The 18,632-nt window shown below is 36.9% G+C and overlaps 1 protein-coding gene across 2 annotated transcripts in view; it reads left to right on the forward strand.

Annotated features, from left to right (window-relative positions):
- The window catches only part of LOC112617292 (glucoside xylosyltransferase 1), a 64,754-nt gene that overhangs the window by 18,300 nt on the left and 27,822 nt on the right, over nt 1-18,632 (forward strand). The window contains exons 2-4 of one of the 2 annotated variants that reach the window (XM_025374046.1): nt 563-655; nt 12,146-12,317; nt 15,504-15,629. In XM_025374046.1, the coding sequence (XP_025229831.1) occupies nt 563-655; nt 12,146-12,317; nt 15,504-15,629 (391 nt within the window). The remainder of the gene's footprint in view (nt 1-562; nt 656-12,145; nt 12,318-15,503; nt 15,630-18,632) is intronic. The other variant, XM_025374047.1, reaches the window with a different exon arrangement.

Below are 18,632 nucleotides of genomic sequence, written 5' to 3' on the forward strand. Positions count from 1 at the left end.
TATCTCATTGCGGTTTTAATGTGCATTTCCCTGATGATTAGTGATGTTGACCATTTTCATATACATCTTGGCCATTATGATTTCTTTTTCGGTTTGAAACACCATACAGGTAGTTTGGGTTGAGGATTAATTTAAAAGTATTTAAAGATCTTTTCCCTTTCTGCTAGCATTTGTGGCATTTTTATTATGTTTGAGGATAAGGAAATATTTTGTTTGTCCCAAAGGGATTTTGTTCTAGGGCTATATGTGTAGCCTATGAAGAAAATTTTAGAAGATATATTTATGTGTGTTATCTGAGGAGGGGATTTTAATATCCGATGGAAAAACTCTTTCCCAATCTATAGTATAGTTTACCTTCAAGGTTATAAAGTTCTATTTAAAATAATGGTGCCCTAAGTAAGGGAGAAATCAGTTTTCCAAAATCTTTATCATAGCAATTTAGATTTTCAATTTTATTTGCTTTAAAATAGAACAGTAAGTGACCGTGTTACTGAGTAAATTCCTTGTTAGTTCCAAACCGAAATACTCACATAGGACTCTTATTTCTGTCTTACTCTGTTAGGTGTAAAGATTTCTCTCTGTGTTACTGGAATCCCTATTGGATGCTGCCCTCTGATGTTTGTGGAATGAACTGCTTTTGGGAAGCGGCTTTTAGGTAGGCACTTAATATTTAATTGGTAGATCAGTGTAGGTAAGGTTAGATAGTTGCTAATAAAACCTTTGACTGTAATAGGATGTAAAAATGTTTCTTATGATATTATACAAATAATTTATTTTCTGATTGGGTTTTCCATTTTTCCCATTTTGTAGTTATCACTATTTTTTAGTACATACTGTGTATAAATGCTTTAAATTTTCTTAGATGTTAAGATAAGCCACTGTTCTTAAGAAAATTTATGATCTAACTTTTGGAAACAGTTGTTAAAATGATAAACTGGGATAAAAATAGGCTTCTACTGATGTTTACAGATCTATATAATATATTACCATCTATAATATATAATATAATTATATATGATATAAATAATATATGTAAGGCACATATCTAAATTAAAGCTGGTATACTGTAGTGGATACGGACAACTGGAGAAGGATTATATTAGTTATTAGTAGAGAGGTCGAATATTGGGGAATAGGAGGATAAAGATAAGTATTTAATGGAGGAGCAAACGGAGGAGCAGCTTCTGGCTACTACTTCCTTTAATGTTTATTGACCTTTTAAGTTACTGACTAGTTTAGCTTTATTTGCTTCTCTGGGTAATGAAGGTATTGGGTTGCCTGACCTCTTAGGTCCTTTCCTGCTCTTATCTTCAGTGAAAGAAACAAGTATTGATAAGAATAGGATAAGGCGGTGACTCTCAGACTGTCTCCTTGATACAGTGGCAGAGGGGAGTGGGACAAAGGGTTGAAATGCTCTTCCCAAGAGTAAAATTTATTTGAAGAGTATCTACTTTTACTGCATCTTTATGATTCATTTAAATAGTCTAGGCTGGGTATGGTGGCTCACGCCTGTAATCTCAGCATTTTGGGAGACTGAGGTGGGAGCATTGCTTGAACCCAGGAGTTCAAGACCACCCAGGCAACAAAAGCAAGACCCTGTCTCTAAAATTAAAAAAAAAATTTTTTTTAAAATTTTAAAAATTAGCCAGGCATCTTGGCATGTGGGCTCAGGTGGGAGGATTGCTTGAGCCCTGGAGGTTGAGGTTGCAGTGAACTGTGATTATGCCACTGCACTTCAGCCCAGAGCAAGACTCTGTCTCAAAAAAACAAATAAAATAAATATTAATTCTCATTATATTTGCAACATGCTGTGCTAGGTGGTAAGCACCTGACTTTCGGGTCAGGTTAATGTGGCTCCATCCTTCTGGAGGATGGAGTTTACATTCTGGTGGGAGTTTCACACTAGTAAATCTGAAATTACAATACAGTGTGACAAGTTGTTGCTGTGATGAGTCATCTTAAGGCATCAGGGAAGACTTCCTGGAGGTAGTGACTAGATAATGATCTGGAAATTAGCTAGTTTCAAGGACAGTAGGTGAAGTGTTTCAGATAGGAAGAACTTCATTTTTAAAAACTCTTAATTAAAAAATTTATTTTTAATTGACAATAATTGTAGGAATTTATGGGGCATAAAGCAATGTTTTGGTGTCTGTATACATTGTGGACTGATTATATCAAGCTCATTAACATATTTATCATCTTACATATTTATCTTTTTTTTTGTAATGGGCACATTTGAAACCTGTTCTCTTAGCAGTTTTGAAATAAACATAATTATCTGTAGTCACCTTGCTGTGCAGTAGATCTTGAGAACTTATTCTTTCTCACTGGAAGTTTGGGTTGTATTCTTTGGTCAACATCTTTCCATCACCTACTCTCTCCCACCCCTTCACCTCCAGTGCCTGGTGACCACCATTCTACTCTCTGTAAGAACTGCATTTTAAATATCTATTAATTGTACATATTTTGTAAATTCTTGCATTCTCAATACAGTGTGCATCCCATGAAGAACTGGAAGGGAATAGGTTCAAATCAGATAGTTTAATTATATCCTGTTGCTGTGGAAGAGATTGGGTGATTGAAATTTTAATATGAGCCAAGTGATAATATTCCAATTTTTAAAAATTAACTTTTAAAGATAATCTAACCTTTCAGTTTGGTTGTAATTTTAGATAATTGAAGCTTTTTATGTTTTCATTCTTATGAATATTTGCAAATGAATATAGTATTGACAAGAGCCACTTTGCCTTGCCACGTAATTCCACTAGCTCAAAGCTGGGTAAACTTGAAAACTTCAGCATACTCTGATTTATACAACCCAGACCTTTTTGTAAATTACAGCGTGAGTAATAATAGTCTTTCCTCCTTATTGGCTGCAGGAATGTCCCAGGGAAATTTACCTAGTCAGAATCCTGGTCTCTCTGCTTACCATTCCTTTTGTTTTGGCTCCTCCTACTCATTTTTCTAATGCTCCCAAGTATTCCATGGAATAAATTATATGTGGATGGATACATAATGTTGTAAACCTTGTGTCTGTAACCTAAATTTGAGACTTCAGAAATTATATGCCTTTTCTCTGTTATACTTTCTACCCGTAACGTTGCATCCATTATATCATGCTATTACACACAAAAAAGTAAATATTTTGTGTCATATAATTATGTAATAAGCTCTCACACTTAGTTTCTTATTTAGAACTAAGGATTCCCTCACATTTAATCACCCTGTTTCAAATATGCATACAAGCCCAAATGCCATACAACTGCCAAATCATTCTTGCCCTCCATCTCAGTATCTACTTTAATACTGGTAAAGCTTCTTTGGAATCCCCCTTTTGATGTCACATTCTGCCTGGCACCAGGGGGCCCTTAGTTGGGTACCTTACTTTCCCAACTTGAATTATTTGTATAACTTAGATCAAATCTTACCTGGGGGATCATATTCTCCCGATTAATTTATTATACAGTGAACATAAAAATAATAAAAAAAAATAAAATTGCCTCAACTTCTATTACAAGTGTTTTCATCATTCATACACATCTTGTGTTTTCATCATTCATATACATCATATGCTTTTACATACTTGTGATTCTGGTGGAGACTAATCTTGAATTTTTTTTTTTTCCTTGAGACAGGATTTCACTGTCTCCCAGGCTGGAGTGCAATGGCATGATCTTGGCTCACTGCAACCACTGCTTTCTGGGCTCAAGCGATTCTCCTGCCTCAGTCTCCTGAGCTGGGACTACAGGCACCTGCCACTGCGCCCGGCTGTTTTTTGTAGAGACGGGGTTTCACCATGTTGCTCAGGCTGGTCTCAAACTCCCGATCTCAGGTGATCTGGCCACCTCGGCCTCCCAAAATGCTGAAATTACAGGCGTGAGCCACCACCCCCCCGGCCTAATCTTGAATTCTGAGCTTAAAATTTTAATACTTTTCAGTGTAGTATGGTCTTCATATTTCTCATGTCAATGGCATCACACTATTCCATTGCCTCTCAAAGTGCTGGGATTATAGACATGAGCCACTGTGCCTGGCTTTATGGCCTTAAAACAAAATCAAAAATTCCCACAACAGTTTGCTTTCAATCCTCTCTTTCCCTTCATCAGCAAGCTTCTTTTAAGAGTACCTACCTGCTGGCTGGAGGGGTGTGGCTCATGCCTGTAATTCCAGCACTTTAGGAGGACAAGGCATGCAGATCACTTGAGGTCAGGAGTTCGAGAACCAGCCTGGTCAAAATGGTGAAACCCCATCTCTACTAAAAATACAAAAATCAGCCAGGCATGGAGGCGCACACCTGTAGTCCAAGCTGCTTGGGAGACTGAGGCATGAGAATCGCTTGAACCTGGGAGGGAGAGGTTGCAGTGAACCAATATCACATCGCTGCACTCCAGCCTGGGCGAAAGAGTACCTACTGGTTTTACTTCTGGGTTTTGTTTGGTTTGTTCATTTTTTTGAGATGGTCTCACTTTGTTGCCCAGGCTGGAGTGCAGTAGCACCACCAGGGCTCACTGCTGCCTGGACCTCCTGGGCTCAAGTGATCCTCCTGCCTGAGTCCCCTAAGTAGCTGGGACTACAGGTGCATGCCACCATACCCGAATCTTTTTTTTTTTTTTTTTTTTTTATATTAGTCAAGACGAGGTCTCGCTATGTTGCCCAGGCTGGTCATGAACAACTGAGCTCAAGTGATCCTGCTGCCTCGGCTTCCCAAAGTGCTGGGATTACAGACGTGAGCTACTGTGGTCAGCCTTGGTTTTACTTCTTTAAATAAAAAGAACTTCACACCTCAACTATCTACCACCTGACTCTTATTCCCATCACCCCACCTCTGAATTATTGTTTTGGAGCTTAATCTTACTTTTCTTACCCATTTGGCACTGTTTACTACTTCCTTTTTCTGTCAGCTCTGTTAGCCTCTGGCTTTTGAGACCAGACCAGTTACTCAGCTCTTTGATCTCTCTCCTGGACTCCTCTAACTCTGCTTTCTAAATAATCTGCATTTCTTAGGATTCTGCTCTTTTCTCTCCCCATTCCCTGAATAGTTATAGGATAATTTGTTTAACTGATAGCTCCAATTCAGAGTTCTTTTCTGAGAGCCAGACCTGTATTTCCAGTTGCATATTGGTCATTTTTACCTTGCTGATTCAGATGCCTCAGAGACTCATGTTCAAACCTGAACTGATAGTCTAGCTCCTCAGACTTTCCTTCATCTGTGTTTTGTATCATGTTTACAACGGACTTTCTCCACATGTCAGTCTACATTAACTCTTCTTGTCTCCTTTCACACTGTTGCTCCTGGCTACTTCTTTCCTTCTCCCTTAACGGTTGTACTCATCACTTCCCATCACTTCTCAAACGATTGTAGTTTCCTCTCACTGCTCACCTCATCTCCCTTCTCTGTCTCCTCTTGGTTATTGTATTTACCACATCTGTTGTGATGGTGAATCTTCACTTCTAGACCTTTAACTGCAGGCTGATACTATGTGGTGTTATCATTTAAGTCCCATGCCTAGCAAGGTGTTTGGGAACCAGTGAGAAACAAATGATTAACAGGATCATTTGGGAAGCTTTCCCCAATACCAGGTTAGACTAGGTCACAGTAGGTTAGATGTTTGTGTTGTGAGCCTCTTTAGCAATCTCAGTTTTTTCTATTAAAACAATTACCATGCTTTCTTATTGTTTTAAAAATCAGTCTTTTCACAACAGGCTGCAAATTGTCTGAGGTGAAGATTGTGGCTTTCTTGCCTACCCCAGTGCCTATATGAAAGGAGTTCAAATATTTGTTAAAAAGAATGAATTATATCACTAAATTGTGTTTTAAAAATTATCTGGCTATAAGCATGCACCAGCATTGTGTGAGTGTATTTGGGGTCATCATAACCTTAGCATTATTGGGAATTATAATTTTATCACTTATTAAAATGATAGCTTTTTGTTGATTTTTTGTTGAATGTATTTCCACATTTATTTATCTTTTTTCTTTTGTTCTGTATATCATCTATTTGATATTGATATTGAATTTTTAATGTTTATTTTATGAACTCTTAGAATAATATATTCGGTTTTGCCATTGATTGCGAATAAGTTTCTAATTTTTTATTTTACTTTCATTATACAAACTCTAAATTTTAGAATTATCAAAATATAAAAAATATTTTGTTTTAATGTACTAATTTTTCTATGACTTGAGCTTTTTAAAAAATCAGTTATTTAAAATATTTAATCTTCTTTATGGTGGGAATTGATTTTAGATTTGTGAATTATGTGGTCACAGGTGAATTTAATCTTAGCTGTATTATTTTGAGTAGTTCATACTAGTTTTAAGAGATATATTTTTACTGGTTATTTAAAATTATATTTTAGAAATTAATACTTATATTTCATGTTGGAGTTTTAGATTTTATTTTTTAATACTTTATATACAAATCCTAGAGTTTTTTTTAAGTAGTTTGTTTTGAAAGTGTTTTACATGCAACTCATGAAAGTAATTTTGCCCGGTGTGATAATTTAACACAACTCTTTTTTTTTTTTTCTTTCTTTCTTTTAGTTCGTTATGTATTGCTGGGAACAACTCTTTTAATAGTAAGAGAAGAAGGTGTTGTTTTTCTTTTTAAGCACAACAGGCTAAGCAAAAATGCTTTCCATTTTTGTTCAACTGCAGGTTTTTAAAGATAGCTTCATGGCATTTCTCTTTTAGTTTGAGTAGATGGTTATTTGAAATTTGTTTAGTTTGACTTTATATACGTCAATGGGAGTTTGTAGTCTAATTATGTATCTTTTTTTTTTTTTTTTTTTTTTTTAGATGGAGTCTTGCTCTGTTGCCCAGGCTGGAGTACATGGCGTGATCTCGGTTCACTGCAAGCTCCGTCTCCCGGGTTTTCGCCATTCTCCTGCCTCAGCCTCCCCTGTAGCTGGGACTACAGGCACCCGCCATCATGCCTGGCTAATTTTTTGTATTTTTAGTAGAGACAGGGTTTCACCGTGTTAGCCAGGATGGTCTCGATCTCCTGACCTCGTGATCCACCCGCCTCGGCCTCCCAAAGTGCTGGGATTACAGGCTTGAGCCACCGCGCCCGGCCTTATGTATCTTTTTATTTTTTATTTTTTATTTTTTTTTGAGACGAGTCTCGGTCTGTCGCCCGCGCTGGAGTGCAGTGGCCGGATCTCAGCTCACTGCAAACTCCGCCTCCCGGGTTTGCGCCATTCTCCTGCCTCAGCCTCCCCTGTAGCTGGGACTACAGGTGCCCGCCACCTCGCCCGACTAGTTTTTTGTATTTTTTAGTAGAGACGGGGTTTCACTGTGTTAGCCAGGATGGTCTCGATCTCCTGACCTCGTGATCCGCCCGTCTCAGCCTCCCAAAGTGCTGGGATTACAGGCTTGAGCCACCGCGCCCGGCCTATGTATCTTTTTAAATAGAGAATACTAATTTAATAATAGGCTATAAGAGATTAGCCTGGAGATTATACTGTGAAATAAAACAAAATGGAAAAAAGTTATTATTCCTTTATAGCAGAAATTTGCTTAAAATCAGAAGTTAATTCCTAAGATTTAGAAATTTGTTGTTAACAGTATTTGCATCTAAATTTGTTATGTAAAGCATTCTTTAAGTTTTTTTAATGATAAACCCCTACCTCCCAACTTTTTACTTTGATAAATTTCAAATATACAAAGGTTACAAGAATAGTACAGTAAGCATACCATACATTTTTCACCTAGATATTTATTACTAACATTTTACCACTTTTCTTTTTCTGCCAAACCATTTGAGAGACAGCAGGCATTATAACACACCCCTAAATACATAGATTCAGCATGTGTCTCCTAAGAACAGGGACATACTATAATACAGCCATAATTGTCACTTTAAGTTATTTAACACTGTTCATAGAATATATATTCCTATTCCTATTTTCTTATTTTCCTGTTAATGTACTTTGTATCTTTTCTTCCCCATTCAGGACCCAGCCAAGGACCATACATTGCATTCAACTCAGGCTGAGTTAGTCTCCTTTATTCTAGAACTGTTCCCTAGCCTTTTTTGGGGTGAGAAGGGGTGCTGTTTTTGGTATCTTTTGTGATATTTTTGTTTTTATTTTGCAGAATGTCCCTTAATTTTGATTTGCCGACTGTCCACTTATTATTAGATTCAGGATTTTTGGCAAGATTACTGCATGGGATACTGTGTTCTTTGGGCATGCTATCAGGAGACTTCTGAAGCCATAAGTTTAATATTAAGTTTGATCAAAGGTTAAGGTGATGTTCTCGCATTTCTACACTGTACTAGTACTTTTATCTCCTGTATAATATATGGGGGAAATATTTTGTTAGTATGTGGTTTTAGCATCCACTGATTATTTTTGTCTACTGTTACAGTGGTGATTGCAAAATAGTGAATTTTATAATTCTCTCATTTCTTCTGCATTTATTGGTTGGTATTCATCTTTAAAAAAAGAAGAGTTCCCTCTCCTTACCCCTTTATTTAATATCATTTTTTGACTGATGTGTTCACTTTGTATTTATTTTTTTGAAACAGAATCTTGCTCTGTTGCCCAGACTGTAGTGCAGGGGCATGATCGCAGATCACTGCAACCTCTGCCTCCTGGGTTCATGCAATTCTCCTGCCTCAGTCTCCTGAGTAGCTGGGACTACAAGTGTGTGCCACCACGCCTGGCTAATTATTGTATTTTTAGTAGAGACAGGGTTTCACCATGTTGGCCAGCCTAATCTCAAACTCTTGACCTCAAATGATTCACCCACTTTGGCCTGTCAAAGTGCTGGGATTACAGGTGTGAGCCACCGTGCCCGGCCAGGGTTCACTTTATAAATTTAATACGCTATCATTCATTACTGTCATACTTTTCATACGCAGGTTATGCCAGCTTTAACCATGGGAGCCCTCAGATATTATCTTTGAATCATCTGAAGACTTTCTTCTAATCATATATCTGTAGAAAAATAAGTTTGACTTTAAAATCTCCTTTTCTATTTACATTTCTTTAAATCCACATAGACTTTTCTCCTGTTCATATTGTGATCAAAAGAAAGATTTTTGTAGACCCTGGCAAGATTCCGCCATTCAATTGGGGCCAACATAATTTGAATGACTGCTTCCCTATAACTGCTTAGAAGGTTTTAGTTATCACTTCTTATCATGTAGAAGCTTACTTTAGATTTTTTTCCACTTGCAATTGATTTTCCTGTCTTTTAGGTCTAGGGGTAGGGTGGTTGTCAGAGACATATTTTAACTGTGTTTTTTGTGGTCAGTTTAGGAGTTGAGCCTGTACTGTATATAATACTTTCACTCAAAAGGATCCCAAACAGAAAAGGAAATGTGATGTAGTTGACAGTACTCCTGTAGAAATTGGTGAAAGGAGTGCTGGCAGTGTGACCAAAACAATCCTTGCTAAAATACCTGGGAGGAGTTCCTGAGACTGATTTTTAGAGGGATTTTTTTTCTTGAGAAACATTTGGGTATATTATTATTTAAGACATCACCCAGCACCCAGGCTGGAGTGCACTGTGACATGATCACAGCTCTCTGCAATCTTGAACTGCTGGACTCGAGCAACCCTCCTGCCTCAGCCTTTGAGTAGCTAGGTGTACATGTGTGCACCACCACACCCAGCTAGTTTTTGTGTGTGTGTGGATACTGGGTCTCACTGTGTTACCCAGGCTGGTCTCAAACTCCGGTCCTCAAGCTCTCCTCTCGACTTGGCCTCCCAAAGTACTGGAATTACAGGTGTTAGCCACCATACCAGGACTTGAGGCTGTTTTTTCTTAAGGTTTAATATACTTCTTATCTGTGTATGTAGTTGATGCTGTACAAAACAGCGTATGACTATCATGCCTTACTTTTAAAATATTCTCGGGAGGGGGGAGGGGGGAGGGATTGCATTGGGAGTTATACCTGATGTAAATGACGAGTTGATGGGTGCAGCACACCAACATGGCACAAGTATACATATGTAACAAACCTGCACGTTATGCACATGTACCCTACAACTTAAAGTATAATAATAATAAATAAATTAAAAAAAAAAAAAAAAATAAAATATTCTCTTGGCCTTTGACTTTGGGGCAAGATCTAGCTATGGGCCAGTAAAGCAATCTGAGCCCATTAATGATTCTTAAATCATGATGCTGTAGAGAGTAGTAGGATCTGGAGGCAGTCACTAGAAAGATGAGATAATTTAGAATTCTCTTAAAATTGTTGTGTCTTTATTGCTTAGTTTTTAACTTGTCATTGTGGCTTCCACTGTTTTTGAGATGAACTGGATTCATGTCCCCGCTTTATAGACGTAAAAAGCGTAGATAGTCTCCCCTCCACCGATAGTTTAAGTATCCCCTCCGTCATTAGTTTCAGTGTTATGAACTGATGGGCTCAGCACAAAAGAGGGCAAAGGATAGAGGGTACAAACAAGGGAAGAGACATTGCTTGTTTCAAATTACTGTCAACGGAAAATAATAGAGAGCTTTAAAAAGATCCAAGCTGGCCAGGTGTGCTGGCTCATGCCTGTAATCCCAGCACTTTGGGAGGCTGAGCTGGGAGGATCCCTTGAGGCCAGGAGTTCGAGGCTAGTCTGGGCAACATAGTGAGACCCCATCTCTACAAAAAATGAAAAAAAAAAATTAGTTGGACATGTTGCACGTCTGTGGTCCCAGCTACTTGGGAGGCTGAGATGGGAAGATGGCTTGAGCCTGGGAGGTTGAGGCTGCAGTTAGCTATGAATGCGCCACTGCACTCCATCGTAGGTGATAGAGTGAGAAGACCCTGTCTCTAAAAAGAAGAAAAAAAAGTAAAAAGACCGAAGCTTATGCTAACACCAGACATGTGAAAGAAGTGGTACAGCAGAAGCAAGAGGTATTAAAGGTTACTTAAGCCTGTTGGTATACACTGCTGCCCTGTGTTAGAAGTAGATTCTAAAGACGTACTAGTGTTCGACTAGCATGTTTTAGACCATCTTAGAAGTGTTTACATCTTGCTGGGTTTTTGGTAAATGGGACTGAATGTGTATTATTAATGTGAAGGAAATTTTTTCTTGTAGTCAGCATGGTTTAAGATTGGATGTAATACTGAAATATTTATGGATGAAATTATGACTGGGTTTGCTTTACAGTGAACTGTTGGTTGGTGAGAGGTGGTATGGGGAGAGGTTTCAGATGAAGTAAGAATGTTTTTAAGGTTTTTTTTTTAATAACAATGTTTTTAAAAAATTGAATGAAAGACCTCAAATCAACCTTTCTCAGTGGGTTCCTTGAGAGAATTAAGCTCTAATTTCCTAAGGCATCTAATGTGAGTAATGAATTAATTTATTTACTGGCAGCCACAATGGTACTAGTTTTGTATTCTTGGGAGAATTGAGAAAGTAGTCATTTTTTGTGTGTTCTGTAGTTTGAAAGGAGGAAAATTGGTGAGAAGAGCTGGTTGAGAGTGTGGAAATACATGATTGATTCAACATTTTAAAAATGTTTTGTAATTTGACCTTTGCCCTTTACTTATTTTTTAAATAAATACGTTATTTTTTTTCGAGACAAGATCTTGCTCTGTCTGGAGTAAAGTGGCACGATTACAGCTCACTGCAGCTTCTATCTTCTGGGCTCAAAATATCCTCCCATGTCAGCCTCCTGAGTAGCTGGGGTTACAGGCGCATGCCACCACTCCTGGCTAATTTTTGTATGTTTTGTAGGGATGAGATCTCGGTATGTTGCCTAGGCTGGTCGTGAACTCCTGGCCTGAAGTGACCCTTCTGCCTTGGCCTCTCAAAGCTCTGGGATTGCAGACTTGGCCTCGTTTGTTTTATACATACAAATTTTGAACTTCAGTTTTTCTTTCTTTCTTTTTTTCTGCTTCCTTCTCTCCCTTTCCCCTTTCCTTTCTTTTTCCATCCTCGTCCTTTCTTTCTTCTCTGTCTTTCACAGGGTCTGGCTCTGTTGCCCACGCTGGAGTGTAGTGATGTAGTCATAGCTTACTGCAGCATTGAACTCTTGATTTGAAGTGATCCTCCTGCCTTAGCTTCCCAAGTAGCTGGGACTAAAGGCGTGAGTCACCACATCTGGCCTTGAACTTCACTTTTTGAACATGATGGAAGTACCATGTTGTAAACATATACTAAAACTGTTGGAAAATGTGGTTTTCTTTCCAATTAGGTACAGTTTGAAAATACAGCCTGTTGAGAAAATGCATCTAGCTGTAGTTGCCTGTGGTGAAAGACTGGAAGAAACTATGACCATGTTGAAGTCAGCTATCATTTTCAGCATGAAACCTCTTCAATTCCATATTTTTGCTGAAGATCAGCTACATCATAGCTTTAAAGACAGAGTAAGTATTTGAGACGTAGTCAAGGTTGTACAGTTGAATATTTAATAATATACTATAATAGAATGTTGTTGTAATAGTCTGTTTTCACATTGCTAGAAAGAACTACCCGAGACTTGGTAATTTATAAAGAAAAGAAGTTTAATTGACTCACAGTTCAGCATTGCTGGAGAGGCCTCAGGAAACTTAGAGTCATGGCGGAAGGCAAAGGGGGAAGTAAGGCATGTCTTACATGGCAGCAGAATAGAGAGAAAGAGAAAGAACACCACACTTTTAAACCATCAGATCTCATGAGAACTGATGGTTATCACGAGAACAGTAAGGGGGAAACAGCCCTCATGATCAAATCATCTCCCACTAGGTCCTTCCCTCGACACGTGGGAATTACAGTTCGAGATGAGATTTGAGTGGCAACGCGGAGCTATACCATATCAGTTGTTTTATTTCTTCACTGCACAAAAATATTTGTTCTGTAACACCACCCTTTTAAAGTGGGGAGTGCTCCTTGAACCACTTCCATCTGAGTCCAGGTCTAAGGTGAAAGAGGAAGGTTCATTTTTGAACGGCGGTGGGCTACTTAAAAGTAAGTTCTTGGTGAAACATGGAGGTTTTATTTTAGGGACTCTAGTTCCAGGATGCTTTGACTAAGAAGTTCTATGATTTATTTTGTCTGTATCCTTTCCTTGGGAGTGCCTGAATCAGAGCTTATATAAAGGTTTTAATCCTGTTTTGAGAGGAGAGAATTCTTGATTAATAATATGGCGGGAAGTGGCTTCTGGTTCTGATAAGTAAGTTATTTATTTTGGTTTTGTATTAGTTAAAATCAATTTGGCAACAGTGGCAGAAAACCCAAAATAACAGTGGCTTAAACAGGATTTAAGTTTATTTCTCTCTCCCATGAAAGTAGGTTGTCTGGATTATATGGCAGTTCTTTATCTTCAGATACTCTGGCTTCGTCTGACTGTGGCTAAGCCATTTTCAACATGAGGCTTCTGCTTGATGGTCCATGATGACTACTTGGACTCCAACCAATGCACCCATATTCTATTCAACTTGAGGACAGGGAGTGAAAAAGGGCAGTATCCTTCTCTTAAGGGTACTTTCTAGAAGTCATTGTGACATTTCTGCCAGTATCCCATTGGTCTGAATTTAGTCATATGACCATACCTAGCTGTTACAATGGAATATATACTCTTTAATCAGGTCAGCCTTGTAACTTCCTTAACAACAACAACAACAACAACAACAACAAAATATTACTAAACAATAAGAGAACAGATACAGGCAGAAGAAAACATATAAGAAAAAGAAAATTCACCTGAAATCTCACTACCTTTTGTTCTGAGATGGTGGTAAAGGTGATGCTAATGATCATTCATATTTTTGTTCTCCTCCCTCTCTATCGTCTGTTTACATCTATCTACTTAAGCTTTTAAATTCATTTGGATTTTTATGCTTGGTCTAACTGTAAAAAATATATTTGATGTTTTTTCAAGGTTAAATCAGTTCATTTTGCATATTTAGTGCAAAAATACTAGTTATGAGCTCAGATCTTTTAGTTTTCTGCCAAAAACGTCTATACCTTTTAGTTTTTGGCAGAAAACTAAAAGGTGTAAAAGTTTTCTTACTGTTTAAGTGGTATATGAAAGTATACCTTTTTACTTATTGTTTAAAAATATTTTTAGTGTCTATATTTTTGTTAGATAATTTTGTGAACTTGGTCTCTATCTGGATTGTTTTTTAAAATATTGAGGAATTAATCTTGTCCTAGGGGTTAAGAGAATAGTAATAGACTGCTGCCAATTATGGAAATCTTTGAAAATGTAATAGAAAAGTAAAACATTTATTGCATTATCTTAGATGCAGCCTCTGTGTTGTGTTTACACCTGGCTGAATTGTTTGTGTAACGTATACTATATTTTTAAACTTAGTTTTCCTTTGACTGTAATCATCACTGAGAATGTTTGGTTTTGCTTTTGATGAAAGTATATCAAATATTTTATGGAACATGCTTTTAGTACATGAAAGAACACTGTTACATGTTAAAGTGACTAAGATTTTATTTTGAAGTTGGTATTGAAAAGATCTTTAAGTGATTAATAAGTGGAGCCAGGAAATTACAGTGCTAGTATTTTAAAATAATTCGTAGACAGCTGGGTGTGGTGGTGTGCACCCGTAGTCCCAGCTACTTGAGAGGCCTGAGGTGGGAGGACCACCCGAGCCTGGGAAGTCAAGGCTGCAGTGAACCATAATCATGTTACTGCACTTTAGCCCAGCCTGGGTGACAGAGTGAGACCTTGTCTCAAAAAAATAATAAAATAAAATAAATAAAATAATCAGAGACACCAAAGCAGAGTGTTGGAAGTAAAGGCATTCCCTTAAACTATGTTGGAAGATACTGTTTTAAAAATGACTTAAACACAATCATAATTCAAAAGAGATCATATTCAGCCTGTACATAAACTACTTAGTTTTTCCCCCCATAGATTGTTTCTTACTGCTTTTTAGGAAATTTGAATCAGTAATTCTGTTGAAATAAGAATGAGAGATATTACTTAAACTGAATTTGAAACAATTCAGTATCTTGAAATCCATTTAGGGTACTAAGTGTAAACATGTTCATCATAGATTTTCAGATATATTTTGCTTTTTGTAGTAATTTTTTTAAAATTGGCATTGGCTATGTATTTATCAGAATATTTTATTATCAGAAGTATTCAGGCATATTAAAGCTATGAATTGATGGACAGATTTTTTAACTAGTTTCACATTTGGTGTGACTTTGAATGGAAGCATCTGTCATATATACGGTGGTAATAAAATTAGTGCTTAATTTTTCTGATTTTAGCTTGTTAATGGGTTAAGAGAATTTATACATTAGGTAAAGCTGAGGAAGACAAATTTGCAAGGGTCTTTCACCTTTCTGATTTGGGGAGTTGGACCCTGATAACTTTCATTATGCTTCAGATCTTAATGGTGAAGTCTTTCCAGGATCTTATTTTGATTTTTAGATTTTAAATGAAAACAAATACCATAGTGGAACAGAAGAATCTTTCCCTTAATTTTACAGCATAAAATGTATATTATCTTAATTTTTAGCTGTTTTGTTTTATAATCTGTTGTTTTATGATTTTGCAGAGAAAATTCAGGGTGAAACTATACTGGTTTTTTGTTTTTTAATTGTTTTAGCTTGACAGCTGGTCATTTCTACAAACATTTAATTATACGTTATACCCCATAACCTTTCCAACTGAGAATGCAGCAGAGTGGAAAAAACTCTTTAAACCATGTGCTTCACAGAGATTGTTCTTGCCGGTAAGTTTTTTCCCCCGGTGTCCTTTTTTTTTTTTTTTTAAATTTGAACCTCACTTTTACACATATGAGTCTCTGAAGAGTTACATATAATTCCAGTTAAATAATTAAATTAATAAATAGAAATCAATACGGGTACTATTTGCCTTTTGAACATGAAAAAATATTCCTATGGAACAAGTAAAATAAAAACCCTGTTAAGAATGAAAAATTTTTAGTAATTTCTGTTGAGATACCAGTTTAATATATTCAGTTGTGTGGAACTCTTTTATCTATAAGAAGGAATAGAGGTTGCCAGGTCTTAATGGAGCCAAGTCTGTTGCCAGCAGAAGTGCAGTGGCGTTATCACCTTCAACTTGTAGGCAGCATTTCGAGTTTGAGAAATGAGATAGAGTGCATCATTAAATAGCAATTTGTGTCTTATACCAAGCCAATTTATCTATTGTAACTGATACTTAAACAGAAACAAATTTAAGGCATATGAACTCAAAGGGAAAATGGGAACTATTTATTCAGTGGGGCTGTTCTTTGGTAGTGTTCTATGGTGATAAACCTTGATTTTGTTTTTTTTTATATACAAATGTTCTGAAGCAAGGTTACGTCTTTAATTTTGATTCGATTTTACCCAGTTTTAAAATTCACAGTTGTTTAGACCATTATGATACTTAAATACTTACAGTTTTGCAGCTTAAACACATAGAGAATACTTATGGTAGAAATATTGAATTTAAGAAGCACACAAGTTTCCAGAAAGTATATAAATTATGGGGAAGAACCTTCAGTTACTTCTTATTGCTAAGTGGATTAAGGCAATCCCTAGCTTATTAAGAAAATGGTTTATTGAATCCAGGATATCTGTAAGATTAAGTTATAATATTGATAAACAAGTCTGCCTAAGCAGTATCTTTGTTGCTCTGCCTTAAAAAGTTGTATCCTAGGATCTTTCTCTTCCATTTTAAAAAGCACACAAATAAGGGATTAAGATTGGTTAAAAAAAATATGTTTTAGATACTTCATGTAGGTTTTATTTTAAGTTTTATATTGAATGATTGCAGTGTCATTTAATTAATGTGTGAGTGCCTAGTATTTGTCAGTCATCTATATTGAAATGCTGGGTATGTAGGAATGAATAGAATACACAGGTTTCCTGTTTTCATAGAGCTTGTTATCTGATGTGGGAGACAGACATTAAATAATCACACAAATGTATTGAAAAAACAATAAGAGATGAAAGAAAGACGTGAGGTTATGGCCATTTCTCTGCCATTTTGTTATGGTACTTTATTAATACTTGGAACCATGGCACTTTGTTAGCACTTTATTAACAAGTTTATTATTGATGTTGTTATATGAAATTTGCCAGATAATTTAATGCTGTAATCTAGTTAAATCCCTAAATGGAATTTTAAGTACAAGAACTACTTGAAACCTGTCAAATTGACCTCATACTTTACTGTTACTTCTAATCTTTTTAACCAGATTTAAGTAAATTGGTGCTTTATTTTTTTTTATTTTTTTATTATTATTATTTTTATTATTATTATACTTTAAGTTGTAGGGTACATGTGCATAACGTGCGGGTTTGTTACATATGTATACTTGTGCCATGTTGGTGTGCTGCACCCATCAACTCGTCATTTACATCAGGTATAACTCCCAATGCAATCCCTCCCCCCTCCCCCCTCCCCATGATAGGCCCCGATGTGTGATGTTCCCCTTCCTGAGTCCAAGTGATCTCATTGTTCAGTTCCCACCTATGAGTGAGAACATGCGGTATTTGGTTTTCTGTTCTTGTGATAGTTTGCTAAGAATGATGGTTTCCAGCTGCATCCATGTCCCTACAAAGGACACAAACTCATCCTTTTTTATGGCTGCATAGTATTCCATGGTGTATATGTGCCACATTTTCTTAATCCAATCTGTCACTGATGGACATTTGGGTTGATTCCAAGTCTTTACTATTGTGAATAGTGCTGCAATAAACATACGTGTGCATGTGTCTTTATAGCAGCATAATTTATAATCCTTTGGGTATATACCCAGTAATGGGATGGCTGGGTCATATGGTACATCTAGTTCTAGATCCTTAAGGAATCGCCATACTGTTTTCCATAATGGTTGAACTAGTTTACAGTCCCACCAACAGTGTAAAAGTGTTCCTATTTCTCCACATCCTCTGCAGCACCTGTTGTTTCCTGACTTTTTAATGATCGCCATTCTAACTGGTGTGAGATGGTATCTCATTGTGGTTTTGATTTGCATTTCTCTGATGGCCAGTGATGATGAGCATTTTTTCATGTGTCTGTTGGCTGTATGAATGTCTTCTTTTGAGAAATGTCTGTTCATATCCTTTGCCCACTTTTTGATGGGGTTGTTTGTTTTTTTCTTGTAAATTTGTTGGAGTTCTTTGTAGGTTCTGGATATTAGCCCTTTGTCTGATGAGTAGATTGCAAAAATTTTCTCCCATTCTGTAGGTTGCCTGTTCACTCTGATGGTAGTTTCTTTTGCTGTGCAGAAGCTCTTTAGTTTAATGAGATCCCATTTGTCAATTTTGGCTTTTGCTGCCATTGCTTTTGGTGTTTTAGACATGAAGTCTTTGCCCATGCCTATGTCCTGAATGGTACTACCTAGGTTTTCCTCTAGGGTTTTTATGGTATTAGGTCTAACATTTAAGTCTCTAATCCATCTTGAATTAATTTTCGTATAAGGAGTAAGGAAAGGATCCAGTTTCAGCTTTCTACTTATGGCTAGCCAATTTTCCCAGCACCATTTATTAAATAGGGAATCCTTTCCCCATTTCTTGTTTTTGTCAGGTTTGTCAAAGATCAGATGGCTGTAGATGTGTGGTATTATTTCTGAGGACTCTATTCTGTTCCATTGGTCTATATCTCTGTTTTGGTACCAGTACCATGCTGTTTTGGTTACTGTAGCCTTGTAGTATAGTTTGAAGTCAGGTAGCGTGATGCCTCCAGCTTTGTTCTTTTGACTTAGGATTGTCTTGGAGAT

Source organism: Theropithecus gelada, unplaced genomic scaffold (genome assembly GCF_003255815.1).
Source record: "Theropithecus gelada isolate Dixy unplaced genomic scaffold, Tgel_1.0 HiC_scaffold_15989, whole genome shotgun sequence".
Taxonomy (NCBI): domain Eukaryota; kingdom Metazoa; phylum Chordata; class Mammalia; order Primates; family Cercopithecidae; genus Theropithecus; species Theropithecus gelada.